This window comes from Nycticebus coucang, chromosome 12 (assembly GCF_027406575.1).
Source record: "Nycticebus coucang isolate mNycCou1 chromosome 12, mNycCou1.pri, whole genome shotgun sequence".
NCBI lineage: Eukaryota > Metazoa > Chordata > Mammalia > Primates > Lorisidae > Nycticebus > Nycticebus coucang.
The window spans coordinates 72,859,025-72,878,960 of NC_069791.1; the positions used below are offsets into that span (position 1 = coordinate 72,859,025).

Consider the following 19,936-nt stretch of genomic DNA (forward strand, 5'->3'; position numbering starts at 1 on the left):
CTGTCAGAAGATGAAATTCAGAGGTCAGCCAAGGCAGCTCAATGCATAAGATGGTGTGTTTGCTTAGCCAGAAAATACACCAGGTTAGGGACTGAAAATGGCTCTGGGCTCAGCGCCCATAGCTCAGTGATTAGAGTGCCGGCCACATGTAAAAAAAAAAAAAAAAAAAGAGGTGACATTAGCATGAATGGGATTTTTTTTTAAAAAAGAAAGGTGACAAACACTGAAGTCAGCTCTCATGGAAGAGAAAGCACGAAGTTTATAGAAGGGAACTTGAAAAAGGAAATCACAGGCTGCTTTTACTGATGCGCCAAGAGACCCACCCACACTTCGGAAGGGATGATACATTAATAACCATCATCAAAATGAATTAAAATACAAAGGTATATGAAATGGCTTTACAGTGACATGATGCCTTAATAAATTAAGAAAACTGGTTGTTGCAATTGCTTCTCACTTCATGTTCTTCACAAAGTCTTCTCCTTTCTTGATCGAGGCCTTCAGCTCAGGAATGGCCTCAGCAATCATCTTCTCTTCAAAAGAGGAGACTTTGCCGATGCCTAGATTCTTCTCAATGCCCTTTTTCTGAAGGAAAGAGGGAAGTGGTAAACATTTAAAATGACGTTTTTGCAGGGGCTTGTTACAGAAAATGCAATTTATAACTTCGTCAGCTCTGAAGAGGCCATCTAAACTTGCGGGCTGTGGGCAGATGTGTCTGAGCTGTAGTCAGGAGCTCAGGTTTCAGAGCCAGACAGCCCTCGGCTGGGATCTGGACTCTGTCATTTACTATACACGTGCTTGGGACAATTCTTTACACTCTAAATCTGCTTCCTGAGCTATAAAATGAGCTGTCTACCCTCCAAGGAGGCTGCAAGCAAGTGCAAGCAAGGATGATGTGGCACAGGTGGCCTCAATCCTTAGGAACACTTAACATCATCTCCCTATTGGACTCTATTTTGGGGTTCAAGTCTCTTCAAGTTGGTAAAGAAATGAAAAAACATTTTCATATTCACCTGAATCAAATAAGTAGGTAAATGTCTGACATTAGCAAAAACAATAGTTTCTCTGTCACCACCTCACCTCCTAAAACTAAGCACCATTTGTGCTGCAATACCCTCAGATTCAGGCTGGGCGCCTGTAGCTTAGTGGTTAGGGCACCAGCCATATGCTCCAAGGTGAGTGGGTTCGAACCCAGCCCAGGCCTGCTAAACAACAACCAAAAATAGCTGGGTGTGTGGTAGGCGCCTGTAGTCTCAGCTACTAGGAAGGCTGAGGAAAGAGAATCACTTGAGCCCAAAGAGTTTGAGGTTGCTGTGAGCTATGACGCCACAGCACTCTACCAAGGGTGACAGGGTGACAAAGGGAGACTCTGTCTCAATTAAAAAAAAAAAAAAGTCTCAGATTCAGCTTCAATGCCATTATTTCCCTAAAACCTTCTCTGGCTCTAGACCATCAGACCTAGGTGTGCCTCACCTATAGGTCTGCCACTCTGCACACAATTGCACTGAACTAAACTGTTGAACATCTCTCTACCAAGGCTGGGGGACTTCTCTGAAGATCTTTGATTATAAGATTATCTATGGGAAAGGCCTTGTGGTAGCCCAGCAACTCATGAAATCAATTTTCTGGACATGTGATGAAAGCAACCAGCCACACATGCTTAATTCTAGCAGCTAGCCACACCTAAGAAATGGAAATCTGGCTTGATGGTTTGTAAGATCTAAGGGTTTCTGCGTGCTCAATGCCCAGGAAGTGTCAACCAGACCACACAGCGGACTCCATATCAGCCTGGCTGAAGCCAGCAATGTGACCACGCGGCTCAGTCCTGGATGCATATCCCAAGGAGGAAAGCCAATGGGGTGAGGAACAAGGAGGCAGGACTCTGTGGACAGCACACAGCTGTGCATTGTCTCTAGGGCTGCCTGGAAGAGGCATGAGGCCTTGCAGCCCCTGAAGTCAAAACAAGAATGAACACTGATAGAAGGTGGAAGGGAGTGAGAAATCAAAAACTACCTATTGGTCACAACATATGCTATTCAGGTGACGGGACCCTAAAAGCCATGGCTTCACCACTATACAATTCATCCATGTAACAAAAAACCCCTGTATCCTCTGAATCTATTATGGGGGGAGGGGAGGAGAAGGACTACATGTAAGCTAAAGATGCTAGAGAAGCTAGAGAAGGACTACATGTAAGCTAGAGATGCTAGAGAAGCTAGAGAAGGACTACATGTAAGCTAGAGATGCTAGAGAAGCTAGAGCATCTCTTCAGATGGGTGTAAGAAGGCTGTCTCTCTCAGAGCTGTCTGAGCCACCCTGAGATGGAAGCATCAGAAATCACACTCCGGCAGCTACTGTCAAATCTGCAGGGAACAAGATTCACGTACTGGGAAGCTAGTACCTTACAGTCTGCAATTTCTCTCAGCTCTTAATTCTGTGATGTGCTTCTACCCTCAGAAACCCAAGCATACGCCAGGCAAGGATATGGAGTTATTACACAAAGGAAATCTGAACTGGGAGCACATGGGCAGGGAAGAGCCCCTGAATCTTACAGAGACAACTCTGCTCCTTCCATGGTTGGAAGAACCAACCCCCAAGGTACTTACTCCCAGCAGTAGTGGCGTGGAGAAATAGGTACAGTCGGTTTCTTGTGATTTAACAAAGGAACATTCAACAACTCCTTCCTTTCCGTTCACTGCATCCAGAAGGGAGAAGACGAACCGTGCACCGGCATATGCCATGGAGAGGGTGGCAGAACCTAGGAAAGCACAGGCAGGTCAGCTAGGCTGGCAGAGTGACCGTGAAGTCTAGTGAGCCTGCACTGCCAGCTAAGACACCTGCAAATTTTCCAGCTTAACAAACTGAGAAATCATATCAGCATCTCTTAATTTTACTTACTCACAATGGTATGGAATTATTTTTGCCAACCTGAAAAATAACTCTTAACCCCACAAAGCAAGCTGGGCTGCCCTCTTCTACATACTATAGACCAGTGGTTCTCAACCTTCCTAATGCCGCAACCCTTTAATACAGTTCCTGTGGGTTGCGACCTACAGGTTGAGAACCACTGGTATAGACAGTTTCTTATCAAGTGAATGTGAATAAAACACAGAAAACTATCCACTCCTTGCCCAGGCCCTTCCAGTCCTTTCATCAACTGTGAACTCTAGTGGGGCCTCAGTGTCAGCAGCCAGCCCTGGGGACCAATTCCAAGACTCTACCTGCTCCAGCTTTAGCCTTCACCACCTCCGTGCCAGCCTCCTGGATCCGCCCAGTGAGTGCCGTCAGCTGGTCCTGGGGAAAGTCCACCTTGGGGGTGCACTGCAAGCCAAGCCATGGGATCAGTGAGCTGGTGCTGGCCATCCCGGTCCCCACAGCCTCCCAGCTGCCTACACGGGGCTCTTTCCCACCCCACTGTACCAGAATCAAGACCTTTTCTTTATAGAAAAACAACAAAGACAAATCAGCTTTGTTGGGAAGCTTAGTAAGTCCCGACTTATTTTTGAGGAACTTTTTATATTCTGGACTAATTTTAGACTTGGAGAAGAGTTGTAAAAATGATACAAAGATTTTTCCCTTATTCAGTTTAGCCCAATGCTACCAATTCACATAACCATAGCATAGTCATGAAAAATAGGAAAGTAATATTAATATTGTTAACCAAATTACAGACTTTATTCAAATTTACCAATTTTCCCACCACCATCCCTTTACTGTGCAGGTGCTCACTTAGAACCTCATGTCTCCTCTGGGTTCCTGTCTTTCCTGACACTGTCATGAGTACTGATCACTTTCCTTTGGTAGAATGTCCACTGATCTGGATATGAGAAGTTTCGTGATTTTCTTGTAAAACGCCTTATTTTTTTTTTAAAGAGACAGAGTTTCACTTTGTTGCCCTCGGTAGAATGCTGTGGCATCACAGCTCACAGCAACCTCCAGCTCTTGGGCTTAGGCGAATGAATCTCTTGTTTCAGCCTCCCAGGTAGCTGTGACTACAGGTGCTCGCCACAATGCCCGGCTATTTTTTTGTTGCAGTTTGGCCGGGGCCAGGTTTGAACCCACCACTCTTGGTATATGCGGCCAGCGCCCTACTCAGTGAGTCACAGGCGCTGCCCATTTTTTTTTTTTTTTTTTTTTTTTTGAGACAGAGTGTCAAGCTGTCACCCTGGGTAGAGGGCCATGGCACCATAGCTCACAGCAACCTCCAACTCTTGGGCTTAAGTGATTCTCTTGCCTCAGCCTCCCAAGTAGCTGGGACTACAGGTGCCTGCCACAACGCCAGGCTATTTTTCTGTTGCAGTTGTCATTGTTGCTTAGCTGATGTGAGCTGAGTTCGAACCCGCCAGCCTCGGCATATGTGGCTGGTGCCTTAATCACTGGTGCTAAGGGCACCAAGCCACCTTTACACCTGTTTTAACCTAACCAGGAATTGAGGGACATTCCCTATGGGAGTTCTCACTGTGTGCTAGAGTTGTTGCTCTAAGCACCTTCTGACCACTCACTCCACATGCCTGAGCCCTGAAACACTGCAGCCTGACTATAGCAGACTGGAGCAGGACTGCCTCTGCAGCAGGAATCCTTTCCAAATACAACGAATCTTCTCTAGTCTGTCTGGACTGCCTTAAAGCAGGCCTTGGTAAAGGGGTTCATGATTCAAAGTTTCTTCCAACATCACACACTCGTACCTGAGATATCAGGGGGATGATGGTCTTCCCAGCATGGCCACCAATGACAGGGACGTTGACTCGAGCTGGATCCAAACCCTGGTCACCAAAGTGTGAAGCTTGACTGTTAATGGCTTTTTGAGTATAAAATATATCTTAGCTACGCCCAAAGCACAAATACTGCAGAAATCCACAGAACTCAGAATGAAATAAAGAAATCAGGGAAGAGGCAATGTCCTACCACAGTCTCCTACCAAATGGCTGAACAGCTGTGGGGAGGACGGGCACCTGGTCTGAGGAGGCCATCACAGGTTCCTCTTCTACAATGACCTGGAAGTGCCTCTGTAAAACTCCCCATTAGCCTGAAATCCTCTCAGAATCAAGGATGGCAATCCTCTCTCTCAGGGCTAATGCACAGCCCAGACTCACATCCCCACACTCTATTCCAGAGAACAAGTCAAATCCTCTTTCCCTCATTCTAGAGCAAAATTCAAACCTATTCCAGGAAACCCAGGGGTGAGAAGTCTGACACCTCAAATGGTGATTGGTACAGAAAGAACAAAACTGGATTGCAATGGGGTCAAATGCCATGGTTCCAGTTAGTAGCACTTGCTAGCAGAGGCTGACTCAATAAAGTAAAGAATCTGTGAACCAGAAATTCTTAAAACAGATACTCTCACCTAAAAATAAAGAGCCCAGAGGCAGGGAGGCAAGTAGGTCCCCAAGTAATGCCACCTGCCCCAATCGCCATGGCCATTGAAGAGACCAGCCCCAGGTTAGGAAATAAGCCCCTTCCCTGAGAAAGGAAAGGCCAACCCCACAAGTGGGCAGAGCAGGCAGGATCAGCTTCATGCTGAGAGGTTACAGTGGGTAAGTGCATCATGTGCTGGGCACTGTGTGGTCACTAGGGACATGGGCCTGTTTCCAGAAGCTTGACATCTAACATCAAAGACTGATATAAACTGATGTTCCAATGCCATGTGCTCAGACAGGAGTGCGGGGCTGCTCTGAAGCACAGAGGAGCAGGCAGTAAGCCTGGCAGGGGTTTCCTGGGGAACAGGGGAGGCAGTCAAAGGAAGAGCATTCCGGGCAAAAGGAACAGACGAGCAAAGCCATGGAGGTGTGACATATTCAGGTCATTGCTGCAAGCCACGCAGAAGGGGTAAGTCAAGGATGGTAAATGGTGCTTGAGACTGTCCAGAGGAACCAGACATTATAAGTTTAGGAATTGATATGTATTCTTCAGACAATTCAGGAATTTTCCACAATGTCAGGAAGCCCAACTTAATGGCAGTTTACTTAGTGGAAGCCTGTCAAACACTAGCTTCTCAGGCAAGGGCCAAGCTCCCTTGTCTCCTCACCTCAAATGGTGAGATGTCTTAGCTTCTACACTAAGACAGCGCCACCTAAAAGAACTTTCTGGGAGAAAGCCACATGTGGCTTTTAAGGTATACAATTTTAATGTTATTTAACTTTAATTAACTTAAGTAACCACACATGGTTCATCGTTACTGTGGTGCTGGGCAGGAGCTGGGTCTGGGAACTGTACTTCGAGCTGGAGGGAATGCCTGTCTGCCTGGCTGGTCCACTTTCATACTCGGAGACAATTACATGTTCCCGTTCCTGCCCTACAGGTTCTACCACACCTGTGCACACCTGTGTGGACCTGGTTATGCAATTAAACTGTCTCTTTATCAAAGTGTCTCTTTCAACTCAACAGAGCGCCCAAGTCCAAGGCCACTTACAGATCTCTGTGACCCCCAAATCTAGAAGACAGCCTGAATGCCAGGGCCTCAGGCACGTGCTGCTGTGTGAATCACACTCCTTCTGACACCTTCAGAGCATCTGGACGGCGCACAGGGGAGTTAAATGAAGGGCAGTGGTCCTGCATGTGTGCTTTGCACCAAGCTATGTGCACAAGTTGGTCCCTGCTTCTGAGAAGCCTCCTTAAATCTACAAAGTCAGAACAAAATGGCCTTAAGCTCCAGAAGGACACTTTTTGGGGGCTAGAGGCAGTGGGTCTGCTGGATCCACAACCAAAACAATTAGAAAGCAGGTTGTGAAAGGCACCAGGATCCAAACTCAGTGCTGGTGCCAAACCAAACCTACCTCAAGAGAAGTTTGGCAGCCCACGAAGGGACAGGCATCTGGCAAGACCAGGACTCTCCAAGGCAAACTACTACAGGCACCCCAAAAGAGGCGGTCAGAATCCGAGAGCAGGACTAACAATTCTGATTATCTTGGCATTTCTGGAACTTCCCTAAGTTCTTCATGTTTGCTGATTTTATTATACTATATCTAATGAACAGCAGACAAATCCTGTAAGAACTAGTTTTCAGGGATGAGGAGAAGGGGGAAGGCTGGGGGAACAGGAGCTGAGTTTAGCCACTGAGAAACCCAGGAAATGTCTGAACCCTCGCCAATCCCAGGGACAAGTAAGACAGAGTGAATCGAGTGGAGACAGAAGCTGGCCAGAGTTTAAACCTGCAGAGACTGCTGTGTGAATTCCACGAGGAAACATGTTGCTTCCACCACGGGGGCAAGCCAAAGAACACTTAAAACTCACAAGTCGTAAGTGACCTGTAAGTGCCCTGGTGTCTTCTATGCCTGCAAATGAGCAAGAGGGGGACGGAGAAGTTCAGTGGGACACAGGCTATACCTGATCCAGACCTTACCTTCAGTTCGGCAACAAAGGTGTTAGCTCTAACGATGTCCAGGGTTGTCACACCAAAAATTTTATTGGGGTTGTATACTCCATGTTTCTTGAAAACTTCTGCTGTGATTGGGATAGTGGAATTAACCTGGTAAATCCAAGGGACAAGCATCATTTACTCTGTTTTCTGAGAGTAGGGCCAAGCAACAAAAGGAACAATTTTTTTCATGAGACCATGAACAAGCCTAAAAGTACCAAATTAAACTGCCCCATCTGATAACTCTGTTTACAGGCAAGCCATCCACCAGACAGGACAGGTCATACTATGTAAACAAAGAAGCCCTCTGCTGCAGGGGATGCTTATACCCTACCAGCTATCAGTTTAAATATGTGATGATGGCTCCACTGGGTACCTGCTCCACTGGGGCTTCTGCCTGAACGGCCCAGTTCTGATCAAAGAGCACTGCAGAGTGGCTAAAAGCTCAAATGAAGTAGGGTCAAATCCTAGCTCCGTTCCTCTCTGTTATAACCATGAGAAAGTTACCCAAAATTCCTAGGATTTGTTTTCTTTACTCGTAAGTAGGAGAAGTAGTAAGTCATGAAGTTTTTGTGAAGATAAATGATTTAATACTGAGTAAGTGCTGAACACATTACCTGGTACACAGGAAGATTGTAATGAAAACAGAAAGGTCTATACTAGGTATTAGTTAGCTCCCCAACAAAAGAAACAGCTAGTATCTTCTTTTAACCAAATGCCCCCAAGGAAGATAAGCTCACGGGGAAGGCAGGACCTTTTTCTCAGAGGCCATGAGCACAAGCTCTGAGCATTTATTGGCAGCCACATCCCCTCAGTGACATCACTGTCACCTGGATCCTCATCACATTCAAACCAGGACCCAGACTCAACCTGGAGGGAGGAATGCTGGGGCTGCTATTAAATGCAAAACAAGGCCCTGCAAGGTCAGGCCTGGGATCCACAGCTGTCCTCAGTAGAAGTTTCTGAGTAGAAGGATAAGCTTCCTGCGAACACCAGCAAGCAGGGCCCAGGGTGTGTGTGTCTAAATGTGAAGGGATAGGGATGTTAGGAAACCAGGAATCGCAACCTTCAAGTAGAATACAGACAAGCCAAGCTTTACCCATGATTTCACTTTCTGCAGTTTCAGTTACCTGAAGTCAATTGCAGTCTAAAAATATTAAATGGAAAATACCAGAAATAACTATTCGTAAGTTTTAAATTGCATGCCATTCTGAACAGCAGGATAAACTCACGCTCCATCTCACCCATGATGTGCCCTGTCCCTTTGTCCACTGTGTCTACACTGTGTGTGTATGTGTGTGTGTGCCATCTGCTCATTAGTCTTGTAGTAGGAGTCTTGGTTACCAGATTGACTGTCGAAGTATGGCAGGGCCTGTGTTCAAGACACCCTTATTTTACTTCATAATGGCCCCCCAAAAATAAGAGTAGTGATGCCAACAATTCTGATATGCCATGGGGCAACTGTAAAGTACTTCTTTGAAGTGAAAAAGTGATTATCATAGGAGTATATGTACAGGAAAGAACAGTCTACATACAGCTTGGTACTATTCATGGTTTCAGGGATCCACTGGGGCCTTGGGATGTACCCCCTGAGGATAAGGGATACTACTATGTAACAGAAAAGAGGCAATGGGTTACCACAATCAGGCTGAAGGAAGCCTTAAGAATGGACTTACCTGGCTCAGTACCTGTAGCTCAGCAGCTAGGGCACTGGCCACATACACCGGGGCTGGTTGGTTCAAATCCAGCCCAGGTCTACCAAACAACAACAACTACAACAAAAATAACAGCCAGGTATTGTGGTGAGTGCCTGCAGTCCCAGCTACTTGGAAGGCTGAGGCAAGAGAATCACTTAAGCTCAAGAGTTAGAGGTTGCTGTGAGCCGTGACTCCACAGCACTCTACCTAGGGTGATATAGTGAGACTATCCCCCCAAAAAATTAAAAAATAAAAAAGAATGGACTTATCTTCAGGTAAGAAAACCAAGATACATAGAGAAGTGATTTGTCCAGAGTACATAGTTGGTGGAAGAACCAGATTCAAACTTTCATTTAGTTCAGAAGGAGTCTTTAGGAAATAAATAAACTTAAGGACCTCTTATTAGTGCATCTAACTCCTCCCTCTGGGCAGTTACCCTGCTATTCCTCCCTACCAGCACATCACCAGACTTGCTGTTAGTTGTGAGCTTTTCACAGTGTCAGCACCTACCAGCCTGCCCCAACTGTGACAGCTGAGCCCAGTGACACTCACCGGATTGGCGATGATGCAGATCATGGCTTCGGGGCAATGCTGGGCACAGGCAGCAGTCAGGGTGGCCACAATTGTGGCATTGGTGTTGAACAGGTCATCCCGAGTCATGCCTGGAAATGATCCAATGCAAGATACTCACGAAGAACACAACGAATTCCAACAGGTGCCAAGTGCTGTGTGTGTTAGCTATTGTAAGAAATTCAACCACTAGCGAGACAGAGCCCCTGTCTCAAGCAAATCTCTCTTGTAGAGAAAAGAATCCAGTGTGACAAGTGCCAGAGTAGAGGTCTGTGGGGTGCAGCAGGAGAGAGGAGTAAGGGAGAGTGATCTCTGAGAAGGATTGGCCAGGATTAATAAGAATGCCCAAAGAGGCCTGGCGTGGTGGCTCACACTTGTAATACTAGTACTCTGGAAGGCTGGGACAGGTGGATTGCCAGAGCTCACAGGTTTGAGACCAGCCTGAGCCAGAACGAGACCTTGTCTCTAAAAATAACCAGGCATTATGGCAAGCGCCTGTAGTCCCAGCTACTCGGGAGGCTGAGGCAAGAGAATCGCTTGAGCCCAAGAATTTGAGGTTGCTGTGAGCTGTGACTCCATGGCATTCTACCGAGGGTGACAAAGTGAAACTGTCCCTTCCCCCCAAAAAAAAGGTTTTTTAAAATTTCAGATTCATGGGCGGTGCCTGTGGCTCAAAGGAGTAGGGCGCCAGCTCCATATGCCAGAGGTGGCAGGTTCAAACCGAGCCCCAGCCAAAAACTGCAAAAAAAAAATTTTTTTTCAGATTCATGTGAGGGTACAAATGTTTAGATTACACCGTTTTTATTTCTAAGGTAAAGTTCAAGTTGTAGTTCAGCCTATCATCCAGGCAGTGTGCTGAACACCCTCACATTGTGCATATTAGGTGAGAGCCTGCCAATTACCCTCCCTCCTCCCCTCGAGGAAAGGAATGTTTTCCTTTCCTGTGGGCATGTAGTTTTATATTAGTATTGAGTTGGATAGTTTTTTTTACCATTCTTGTGATACTTAGTAAGGAAGAAGTGTTTCAACTCAATCCAGGTAAACAAAAAAGATGTAAAGTCACAGAGGTGATCTTTACCCCCACATAGGCCACAGGTGCCTGTGGAATTTTCCTGCAGCAGAAAGATCGGATTAAATTCATTTTAACTGGAAAGCTACCTTCTTACTGGGAAGATGCTGGACAAGGCTTTCAAACATACCGGGTTTCCTGGGAACTCCAGCTGGAATAACCACCACATCGCAACCTTTTAGGCAGTCAGGCAGCTGTTCAGGTCCAAGGTAGCCTAGAAGAAATACCCCAAAAGAGAAATTTCGCTCTTTCTGATTTAGACAGACTACCACCTCTGTGGGACAAAGCCTGGGAAGAATGGGCCCTATGTGGGCTCAACCCCAAAGTCCTCAAGAAAGGCTAAGCCAGTGATTTTTCAACCAGCACGCCATAGCACACTGATGTGCCGTCAGGTGTGTAGTGAAAAATTTAAAAAATTATTAAATTATTTTCAAAAGAAGTTCAAAGCCCAGTAATCTTTTTTGTGATCAACATAATTCAAGTGTGCTGTGGGAAGTTTAGCTACAGATTCAAGTGTGTCATGAGATTAAAAAAAAAAAAGGTTGGGGCTCGGCACCTGTGGCTCAAGTGGCTAAGGTGCCAGCCACATACACCTGAGCTGGTGGGTTCGAATCCAGCCCAGGCCGCCAAACAACAATGATGGCTGCAACCAAAAAATAGCCAGGCGTTGTGGCAGGCGCCTGTAGTCCCAGCTACTTGGGAGGCGGAGGCAGGAGAATCGCTTGAGCCCAGGAGTTGGAGGTTGCTGTGAGCTATGATGCTGCAGCACTCTACCCAGGGGGACAGCTTGAGAATCTGTCTAAAAAAAAAAAAAGAATAAAAATAAATAAATAAATAAATAAATAAAAGGTTGGGTGGCTCCTGTAGCTCAAATGGCTAAGGCACCAGCCACATACACCAGAGCTGGTGGGTTTGAATCCGGCCCAGGCAAACAATGCCAAACAATGACAACTACAACCAAAAAATAGCCGGGTGTGGTGGTGGGCGCCTATAGTCCCAGCTACTCGGGAGGCTGAGGCAAAAGAATCACATAAGCCCAGGAGCTGGAGGTTGCTGTGAGCTGTTGATACCCAGGGTGATAGCTTGAGGCTCTATCTCAAAAAAAAAAAAAAAAAAGTTGAAAAACACTGTGCTAGATAGACAGTCCCACCTGTAAAGTGATTTCCTTCCATTGACAACTACTGCCATGTGAGCTGACATAATCCAGGTGGCAGGAAACCACTTTCCTCTAGCCCAGGTCCCTTTTAGAATGGATCAGCACTCCAGGTCTCCACAAAACCAAACTGAGGCATTTGGCTGCTACTAGCACCTATAAGTTACTCTTAGCCTCCAGTCAGAATCCAAAGAGCTGCTCGTTCCACTTCACTATCATCCTAACAAAGCTCCTTAGATCTACAGAATCAGATCAGAAGGCACAGTGAAGGCTACGAAAGAGAACTCACTGTGCTAATAAACAAGGACTCTAAATATTAGTATTTATTCTCTACTCCTGTCATCTCAGAAAAAAAAAAGTTTTCAAAGATTTCAGGGAAATTTGCCACAATATCCAAAATCTGCCCTTTTCTTCTTTTTTTAGACAAGGTCTCACTCTATCACCCAGGCTGGAGTGCAGTGACACCATCATAGCTCAAAGCAACCTTAAACTCCTGAGCTCAAGTGATCCTCCTGCCTCAGCTTCCTGAGTAGCTGGGACTACAGGCGCGTGCCACCATGCCTGGATAATTTTCTCATTTTTTGTAGATATGTCTTGCTACATTGCTCAGGTATGTCTCAAGTGACCCTTCTACCTTGGCCTCCCAAAATGCTGTGATTACAGGTGGGAGCCACCATACCCAGCCCAAAATCTGCTTTGACTTTAACGCTTTCCTTATTACAAGAGCCTTCAGAAGCTCAAATATACAGCCTAAAACAAAGTGAGCAAAACAATTCAGAGGAACTATGGGAGGCATGTAAACATAACTTGATAGTCAACCCCCTGAACCATTTATACAAACTGAAGACTCATGTGAAACACTATCAAACATGGTATTCTCACACACTGTCAGAGGGAAAGAAATCAGAAGAACATTCTGTTCAGCAATTTGGTTCTTTATACTAAAAGCTTTGAAATAGGCTCAGCACCTGTGGCTCAATTGGCTAAGGCGCCAGCCACATACATCTGAGCTGGCAGGTTCGAATCCAGCCCGGGCCCGCCAAACAACAATGACGGCTGCAACCAAAAAATAGCCAGGCTTTGTGGCGGGCACCTGTAGTCCCAGCTACTTGGGACGCGGAGGCAGGAGAATCTCTTGAGCCCAGGAGTTGGAGGTTGCTGAAAGCTGTGATGCCACGGCACTCTACTTAGGGCGACAGCTTGAGGCTGTCTCAAAAAAAAAAAAAAAAAAAAAAGCTTTGAAATACTTAATGGCTCTATTTTTGACCTCTAAATAATAAGATATAAAGATATTTATTGGCTAGGTGTAGTGGCTCACACCTGTCATCCTAGGACTCTGGGAGGCTAAAGTGGGTGGATCACCTGAGTTTGAGACCAGCCTGAGCAAGAGTGAGACTCCCATCTCTACTAAAAATAGAAAAACTAGCTGGGTGCCGTGGCTCACCTGTAACCCTAGCACTCTGAGAGGCTGAGGCGGGTGGACTGCCTGAGCTCACAAGTTTGAGACCAGCCTGAGCCAGAGCAAGATGTTGCCTCTAAAAATAGCTGGTTGTTGTGGTAGGCACCTGTAGTCCCAGCTACTTGGGAGAATGAGGCAAAAGAATCAATGGAGCCCAAGAGTTTGAGGTTGTTGTGACGCTATGGCATTCTACCAAGTGCAACAAAGCGAGACTCATTGCTGAACGGAATGTTCTGATTTCTTTCCCTCTGTTTTAAAAACTTAAAACAGCTGTTTAAGTTTTTATAGACCCAAGTTCGAAAGGGTGTAATAATTTGTAATTTTTTTTTTATGTTTTATCATTTTATTAGGAATAATTCCAAATAGGTTATGAAGAAAATGTATTCATCGAATCTGACGAGTTTTCCAAAAACTCTTAATGAAGATATGTTCACCAATAAACAATAAAACATCAACAGAACCATCATATACTGGGCAAAGAGGCTGAGACCAAAAGCAACATGCAACATAAAAAAGATACAATATAAAGGAAGACAATCTGCTGAGTATTAAAAACCATCTCTATATGAACTCTTACTAATTTGTAAAATTTAATTCTAAAACTAGCATGGAAACCCCAAGTCTTTAAAGCTCTAGTTCATCTAGTTCTAAGATTCATCTAAGAATCTTACTCAAAATTTAGATCCTGATCTAAGGAGAGAAGAGATGTACAGTCTCCAGGGCCAGTGTGCCCAGTACCTTTCACAGTTGCTCTGGTCTCAATGTGGCTCAGATCTGCAGCCACTCCGGGTGTATGAGCTATGTCGTAGAGGGTCAGGCGGCTCACTAAGGGGCTGTTCTTCAGGAGAAGTGAAAGGGGCTGCCCGATTCCTCCAGAAGCCCCTAGCACAGCTACTTTAGCATTGTTCTAAAAAGAGGCACAAAGAAAGCATTCTTAGGACGGAGTCAGCATTAAAAAGTATCCTGCAAAAATACTGCACTGGGCCTCTTTGACTGCAGTGGTGTCAAAGCAAGATACAATCACTGTATTTCCTTTCTTTTGAACAGAGCCTCAAGCTGTTGCCCTGGGTAGAGTGCCGTGGCATCACAGCTCACAGCAACCTCTAAATCCTGGGCTTAAGCGATTCTCTTGCCTCAGCCTCCCAAGTAGCTGGGATTACAGGCGCCCACCACAATGTCCGGCTATTTTTAGGTTGCAGCTGTCATTGTTGTTTGGCGGGCTGGCCAGATTCGAACCTGCCAGCTCAGGTGTATGTGGCTGGCGCCTTAGCCGCTTGAGCCACAATCACTGTATTTCTAACAGTGGAATTGGACCTGGCAGAATTCTGGACCTTCATTCCAAAGGTCAAGTTTCAAATGGGGAGAACTTATATGTACAGAAATATTAAGGGTCATACCCCCAAAATCCTTGTGAAAGATAAAGAACAAGCTTTACTAAATCAAGCAGCTAGACCGGTAACTGTAGCCTTATCGCAAATCTGCAGCTTAAAAACTACATTTATTTAGTGGAAGGAAGACTCCAGAGACCTCCTAGTTCTGACTTCCATGATTCTCAATGTGTGCACCCAGCTCCTCTGTCCTCCCACCATGTACAAGCAATGCCCGCCAGTTACTTTACTCATTGGGGATAGATTTTTCAGTCATTGCAGGGCTCAGGATTGCCCCCTAGGAAAGCAAGTTCCCTGGAGAGAGCAAGGCTGAGTCAGGTCAGAGGCCGCACCCCCTGTGACTGCCTACCTGACACCAGTGCAGTCCCTGGACCAAGCTGCTCCATGGCATTTTGGCCCAACCATCACTTTATTTGCCCGGCAGATGGCAATTCTTGCTTCACTAGGATCTGAGACTGAGACTTTTCGTGTATCCCACCTTGAGATGGCAAAGTCTTGTGGCCCAAAGGAGCCCCTGTCCGGCCTTACCTCCCTGGATAGCTCGGGGACAGTCTTTAACTGATCTGAGCCTCTGTTTCTTCATCCATATCCCATTCAGTTGGCCTGAATCATCCTGCTCCAGCCCTGACGGTCTGTGATTCTGCACTTAACGTTTACCTTCAGCTCTTGAGGGTTACTGACCCAGCCCAGGATGTCAGCTTAGATTTTCTCTTTGCCCCTTACTTATTTTCTAGATGAAGAAACTGCAATGAAGTAACTTGGCCAAGCCCCACAACCAGTGAGTGGCAGGGCTAGAATTTACATCCAAGCCACGCTGCCTCTGTTAATGTCCAAAAGTCCCTGAGGCATGATCCTGTCATCCCCACTCTGTGGGGCCCTGGTAGGGCCACCTGTAGCTATTTATTCACAAACAGATGATCCAAGGCACCAATCCATGGTGCTGGGGCAGCCTCCCAGGAGGATGGGAGGCTGGAGACTGGGCCCTGTGACAGCAACTCACAAATGTCCTGTGTTCTTAGAGGATCAGGGGGTGGGACCAGCTGTGGGGCACCCAGTCTTATGCAGCCTCTATGTAGCAATACAGCAACAATATACCCTGGTCCTCTGATAGCTCTGACGTTGGTATATGGCTCCTTCCTCCTGACCTAACTCCAGACCCAAAGTACTCACTGACTATAAATTTAGTCTAGAGTAGAAATGCTTTGAATAAATAACCACTTCTGGCTTGGCGCTGTAGCCAAGTGGTTAGAATGCTGGCCAAATACAATGAGGCAGGAGGGTTTGAACCTGACCCTGGCCTGCTAAACAATGACAACTGCAACCAAAAAATAGCTAGGCATTCTGGTGAGCGCCTCTAGTCCCAACTACTTGGGAGGTTGAGGCAAGAGAATCACTTAAGCCCAAGAGTTTGAGATTGCTGTGAGCTGTGATGGCACAGCACTCTACCAAGGGCTACATGAGACTCTGGCTTCAAAAAAAAATAAAAAAAAGAGAGAGATAACCACTTAAAGATAGGGGAATATTATGTGACCTTATAACCTATGAAGAGAAATGTATACCATGATGATTAATAACATTGTTGATGCTTTTAGTGTGAGAATATAAAAGTGACAAAGGGAAACAGGAGAGCAGAGCAGTTCTTTGAAGAGACACACTGCTGCTCTGCAGAACTGCTGGCTTTTCTGTAAATAAAGTGAAATTGTTTGTTGATCTCTGATCTGCTTCTTCATTGATTGGCTTGAGTGACAGGCAGATGGATTCATCTGTCTTGCAACATATTTACTGGGAATACTGGGAAAAAATGGTCACAGCTGGCCATTTATCAGGGTCTATTATGTGCAAGGCACTGAGCTAAGTCTTTACTCATTTAATTCTTACAACTCTATCCTACAATATTAACAGATTCACTTTACAGATGAGGAACTGAAGCACAGAGAAGTTGTAATATGTTCAAGTTCACATGAACAGCAATTGATGAAGCTGGCACACAGCTGAACACAGGCAATTTAACCCCTTTGGGCTTTAAAACAAGGAAAAAGTCTTTGAGAAAATAATCTATTCTAAATTCTACCCTAAAGCTGACTCCCATTATTGAAAGGCATCTCCCCTCTGGGTTTCATTCAAGGGCTCATCAAAATTCCAGCCAATCTCAGTGAGCTTATTTCTAATCTAAACTCACAAATGACAAGGGGAACCTATTCCTGGCAGGTGGGCAAAGTACCTGCCAGAGAGGGTGGAGACAAACCAAGAAAATAGACACAAGAACTCAAAGTACCATGTATGGTCATCTGGGACAGGTATCTACAATGGGCCCTGACACTATCACTGCACATTATATTCTATAATAACTGATGCTAGTTAATGATAAGCTTTGATTATAACAAACCAAAACTAAACAAACCAAGACTTCGCAGTGGGTTTCTGTTGAGGAAATTAAACCCTAAAAGCATGCACTAGAACCAATGTTTGAATTCAAAAAAAATTTTTTTTTCTGTATTTTTACTAGTGCTTTAAAGGGGGACTCCTGACATCTCAGAAAACTTAACTGACCAAATGAACCCAGAACCTGAGGTTGGGCAATCACTTCCACATCTTGTCTCTAGTCTTTGGGACTTCCAAAGTCCAACTCTGTACTCCCAGTTCAGGTAGGCATCCCCACTGGTCCTACAAGCCCAATGGTCCATTTATCCTCTCTACTCTCCTATCCCTGGTCCCAGATGGCACTGTGGGCTGCTAAATATAAATTTTTAGAATCATCTTCAGCCTCTTCCTTCTCCCTCATCACTGACATCCAGTCAGATCACAAAGAATTTGGCATCTCAAACATCTTCTCAACCCATTCTATTATTTACCTTAGGTACTTAGCTCCACCTCCAAACCATCCTTCTCAAATACCTAAGTCTTAGCCGGGCACGATGGCTCCTGCCTGTAATCCCAGCACTCTGGGAGGCCATGGTGGGTGGACTGCCTAAGCTCACAAATTCAAGACCAGCCTGAGCTAGAATGAGACCTGTCTCTAAAAACAGCTAGATGTTGTGGTTGATGCCTGTAGTCCTAGCTACTCGGGAGGCTGAGGCAAGAGAATAGCTCGACTCCAAGAGTTTGAGGTTGCAGTGAACTGTGATGCCTTTGCACTCTACCCGGGAAGACAAAGTGAGACTCTGTCTCAAAAAAAAAAAAAAAAAAGTCTTAATCATTTCATCTGTCTAGGAGCATTTTTATCTATCTTCCAAATAAACTGGATGTACAGGAAACTGGAGGTTATAACCTATACAATTTGGAATCCCTTTTAATAATTACCTCTCACTTGGGCATGGAACTTAAAAAGCAATGCAGTTGCCATTAAATTGGCCCAGCTAACTCCATCTTACAGCTGAAAAAAACCATTCTGTAACACTCTGATACAGGTGGTCCTTACTCAGATAAGAGAGACATGGTGCAGACTTGTCACATCCTTGTACCAGTCCAGTTACAAACCCATAGGAAATGCTACACCACAAGCTTCTGACAGCCTAAGAAGAGCTGGCCCAGAGAGTCCCAATGAGCTGCATATCCTTGGCACCCTGGTAACAAAGATTAGTCTGTAAAGCCAACTACTCTTCAGCCTACCATAAAAAGAACTGCCTCACTTCCTAATGCTGCTGACATCTCTTTAGATTTCAGCCCACTTGCGTAAAATAAAGTTCCTGGCATGTTTTTTTATATTTGGTCTAGTGTGTTTTGATCTGATACCTTGTTTTTACCTATTAGGCACCTCCTGGGTTCTCAAACTTTGGTTGTATTAGATTCACTCAGGGCACCTGGTGAAATGGGTGCCAGCAGCCTCACACCACCCCGACCCCCCACCCCCAGGCAGAAGGAAGGGGAAAAAGAGGTAAATGAAATGATGCTAGGCACCATTACTCTTAGATCGGTCCGGATCATGCCAAAACAGGACATGATAAAAACGAATGGGTCAAGTACTGTCATGATAAGAGTGAATGAGCTAAGTGCTGTGACAAATTGTTTTACTTATCCCTTAGTTGCTAGATCTGCTTTATGTTATCTTATAGTTATCTAACTGCCCTTTATGTTATCTACTGGCTAAACCACTAAATTGCAAAGTTCGCTTCTGTAAAAGGGGTCATGGTGACCCCGCGCTTGCTTATTTTTTTTTGGAGCGACAGAGTCTCACTTTATGGCCCTCGGTAGAGTGCCATGGCATCACACAGCTCACAGCAACCTCCAACTCCTGGGCTTAAGCGATTTTCTTGCCTCAGCCTCCCAAGTAGCTGGGACTACAGGCGCCCGCCATAACGCCCAGCTATTTTTTGGTTGCAGTTGAGCCGGGGCTGGGTTTGAACCCGCCACCCTCGGTATATGGGGCCGGCGCCTTACCAACTGAGCCACAGGCGCCGCCCCCGCGCTTGCTTTTTGCTTCTTTTGCCAACTTTCTTTTTGCTTCTAATTGCTATCTTTCAGACCACCTGTTTGGTCCTTTGCCAACTTTCAGTCAGGAGCGCTGAATTTTAATCCTCTGGCCAAATGCTGTGTAATCTTGGCCCAGTACTCTTATTCTCAGTGCCTCAGTTTGTCTGCACCATGGAATTAAAAATTACACATTTCTTCAAAAAAAAAAAAAGAAGAAAAAAATCTACACATTTCTCTTATTCATGGACACATGGACAACGCACACTGATGCTGCAAGAAGAACGAGATTAGTTACGTCAAAGCAAAAGAAAGCTACATGAAAACCTAAGTTCCTTTCAGACGTACAGCCGTGGCTTTTCATTCTTTAAGGGATACAGGCCAAGAGTAGGCCCTCTGGGAGGACCAGGGGCACGAGACTGGGAGAGTTCTGCGAAATGCACCAGCTCCAGGGCTGGGCCACCTCGCCCCTCTCGGGTTTCTGCCCCGCACTTCCCGCCCAGTATCAGGACCGGCCCAGGAAGCTACCGCCTCTAGCTAGTGCTGGGCGCCCTGCAGTCCAGGCAGGCCCGGGGGTCTGAGCTACTTGCGATTAAAGGAAGCACGTGGCCCGCGCTGGGGCCCTCCGCCTGCAAGCCGCCCCTCGTCGGGCCTACCTGGGCCGAGGTGCTGAAGCTGCGGCGGAGAGCGGCGCCGGCAGGCCGGGCGAGGGCGGAGAGCATGACTGGAGCTCGCAGGGAGCAAACTTGCTAGAAGCAGGAAAGTGACTCCAACGACCTCCACGGCGCCAGAGCTCCCATCTCCGTTTGGTCTGGCCTCGCGAGAGTGCTCTGACTTCC

General features: G+C 46.0%; 1 protein-coding gene across 2 annotated transcripts; it reads right to left on the reverse strand.

Moving 5' to 3' along the window:
- Positions 1 to 229: 229 nt before the first annotated feature.
- MDH2 (malate dehydrogenase 2) lies at positions 230 to 19,926 on the reverse strand. 2 transcript variants are annotated; one of them, XM_053557504.1, is made up of 9 exons: positions 19,754 to 19,926; positions 14,041 to 14,209; positions 10,821 to 10,904; positions 9,604 to 9,713; positions 7,340 to 7,465; positions 4,686 to 4,763; positions 3,222 to 3,321; positions 2,607 to 2,758; positions 230 to 585 (listed from the first exon to the last, which is right to left on the reverse strand). In XM_053557504.1, exons 1-9 carry the CDS (start codon positions 19,817 to 19,819, stop codon positions 454 to 456), a joined length of 1,017 nt encoding a protein of 338 aa, XP_053413479.1. In that variant the 5' UTR covers positions 19,820 to 19,926; the 3' UTR covers positions 230 to 453. The 2 variants fall into 2 exon arrangements, with proteins under 2 accessions (XP_053413479.1, XP_053413480.1); XM_053557505.1 differs by lacking the exon at positions 14,041 to 14,209 and having other exon boundaries at positions 19,754 to 19,885.
- Between the last annotated feature and the right edge of the window lie 10 nt (positions 19,927 to 19,936).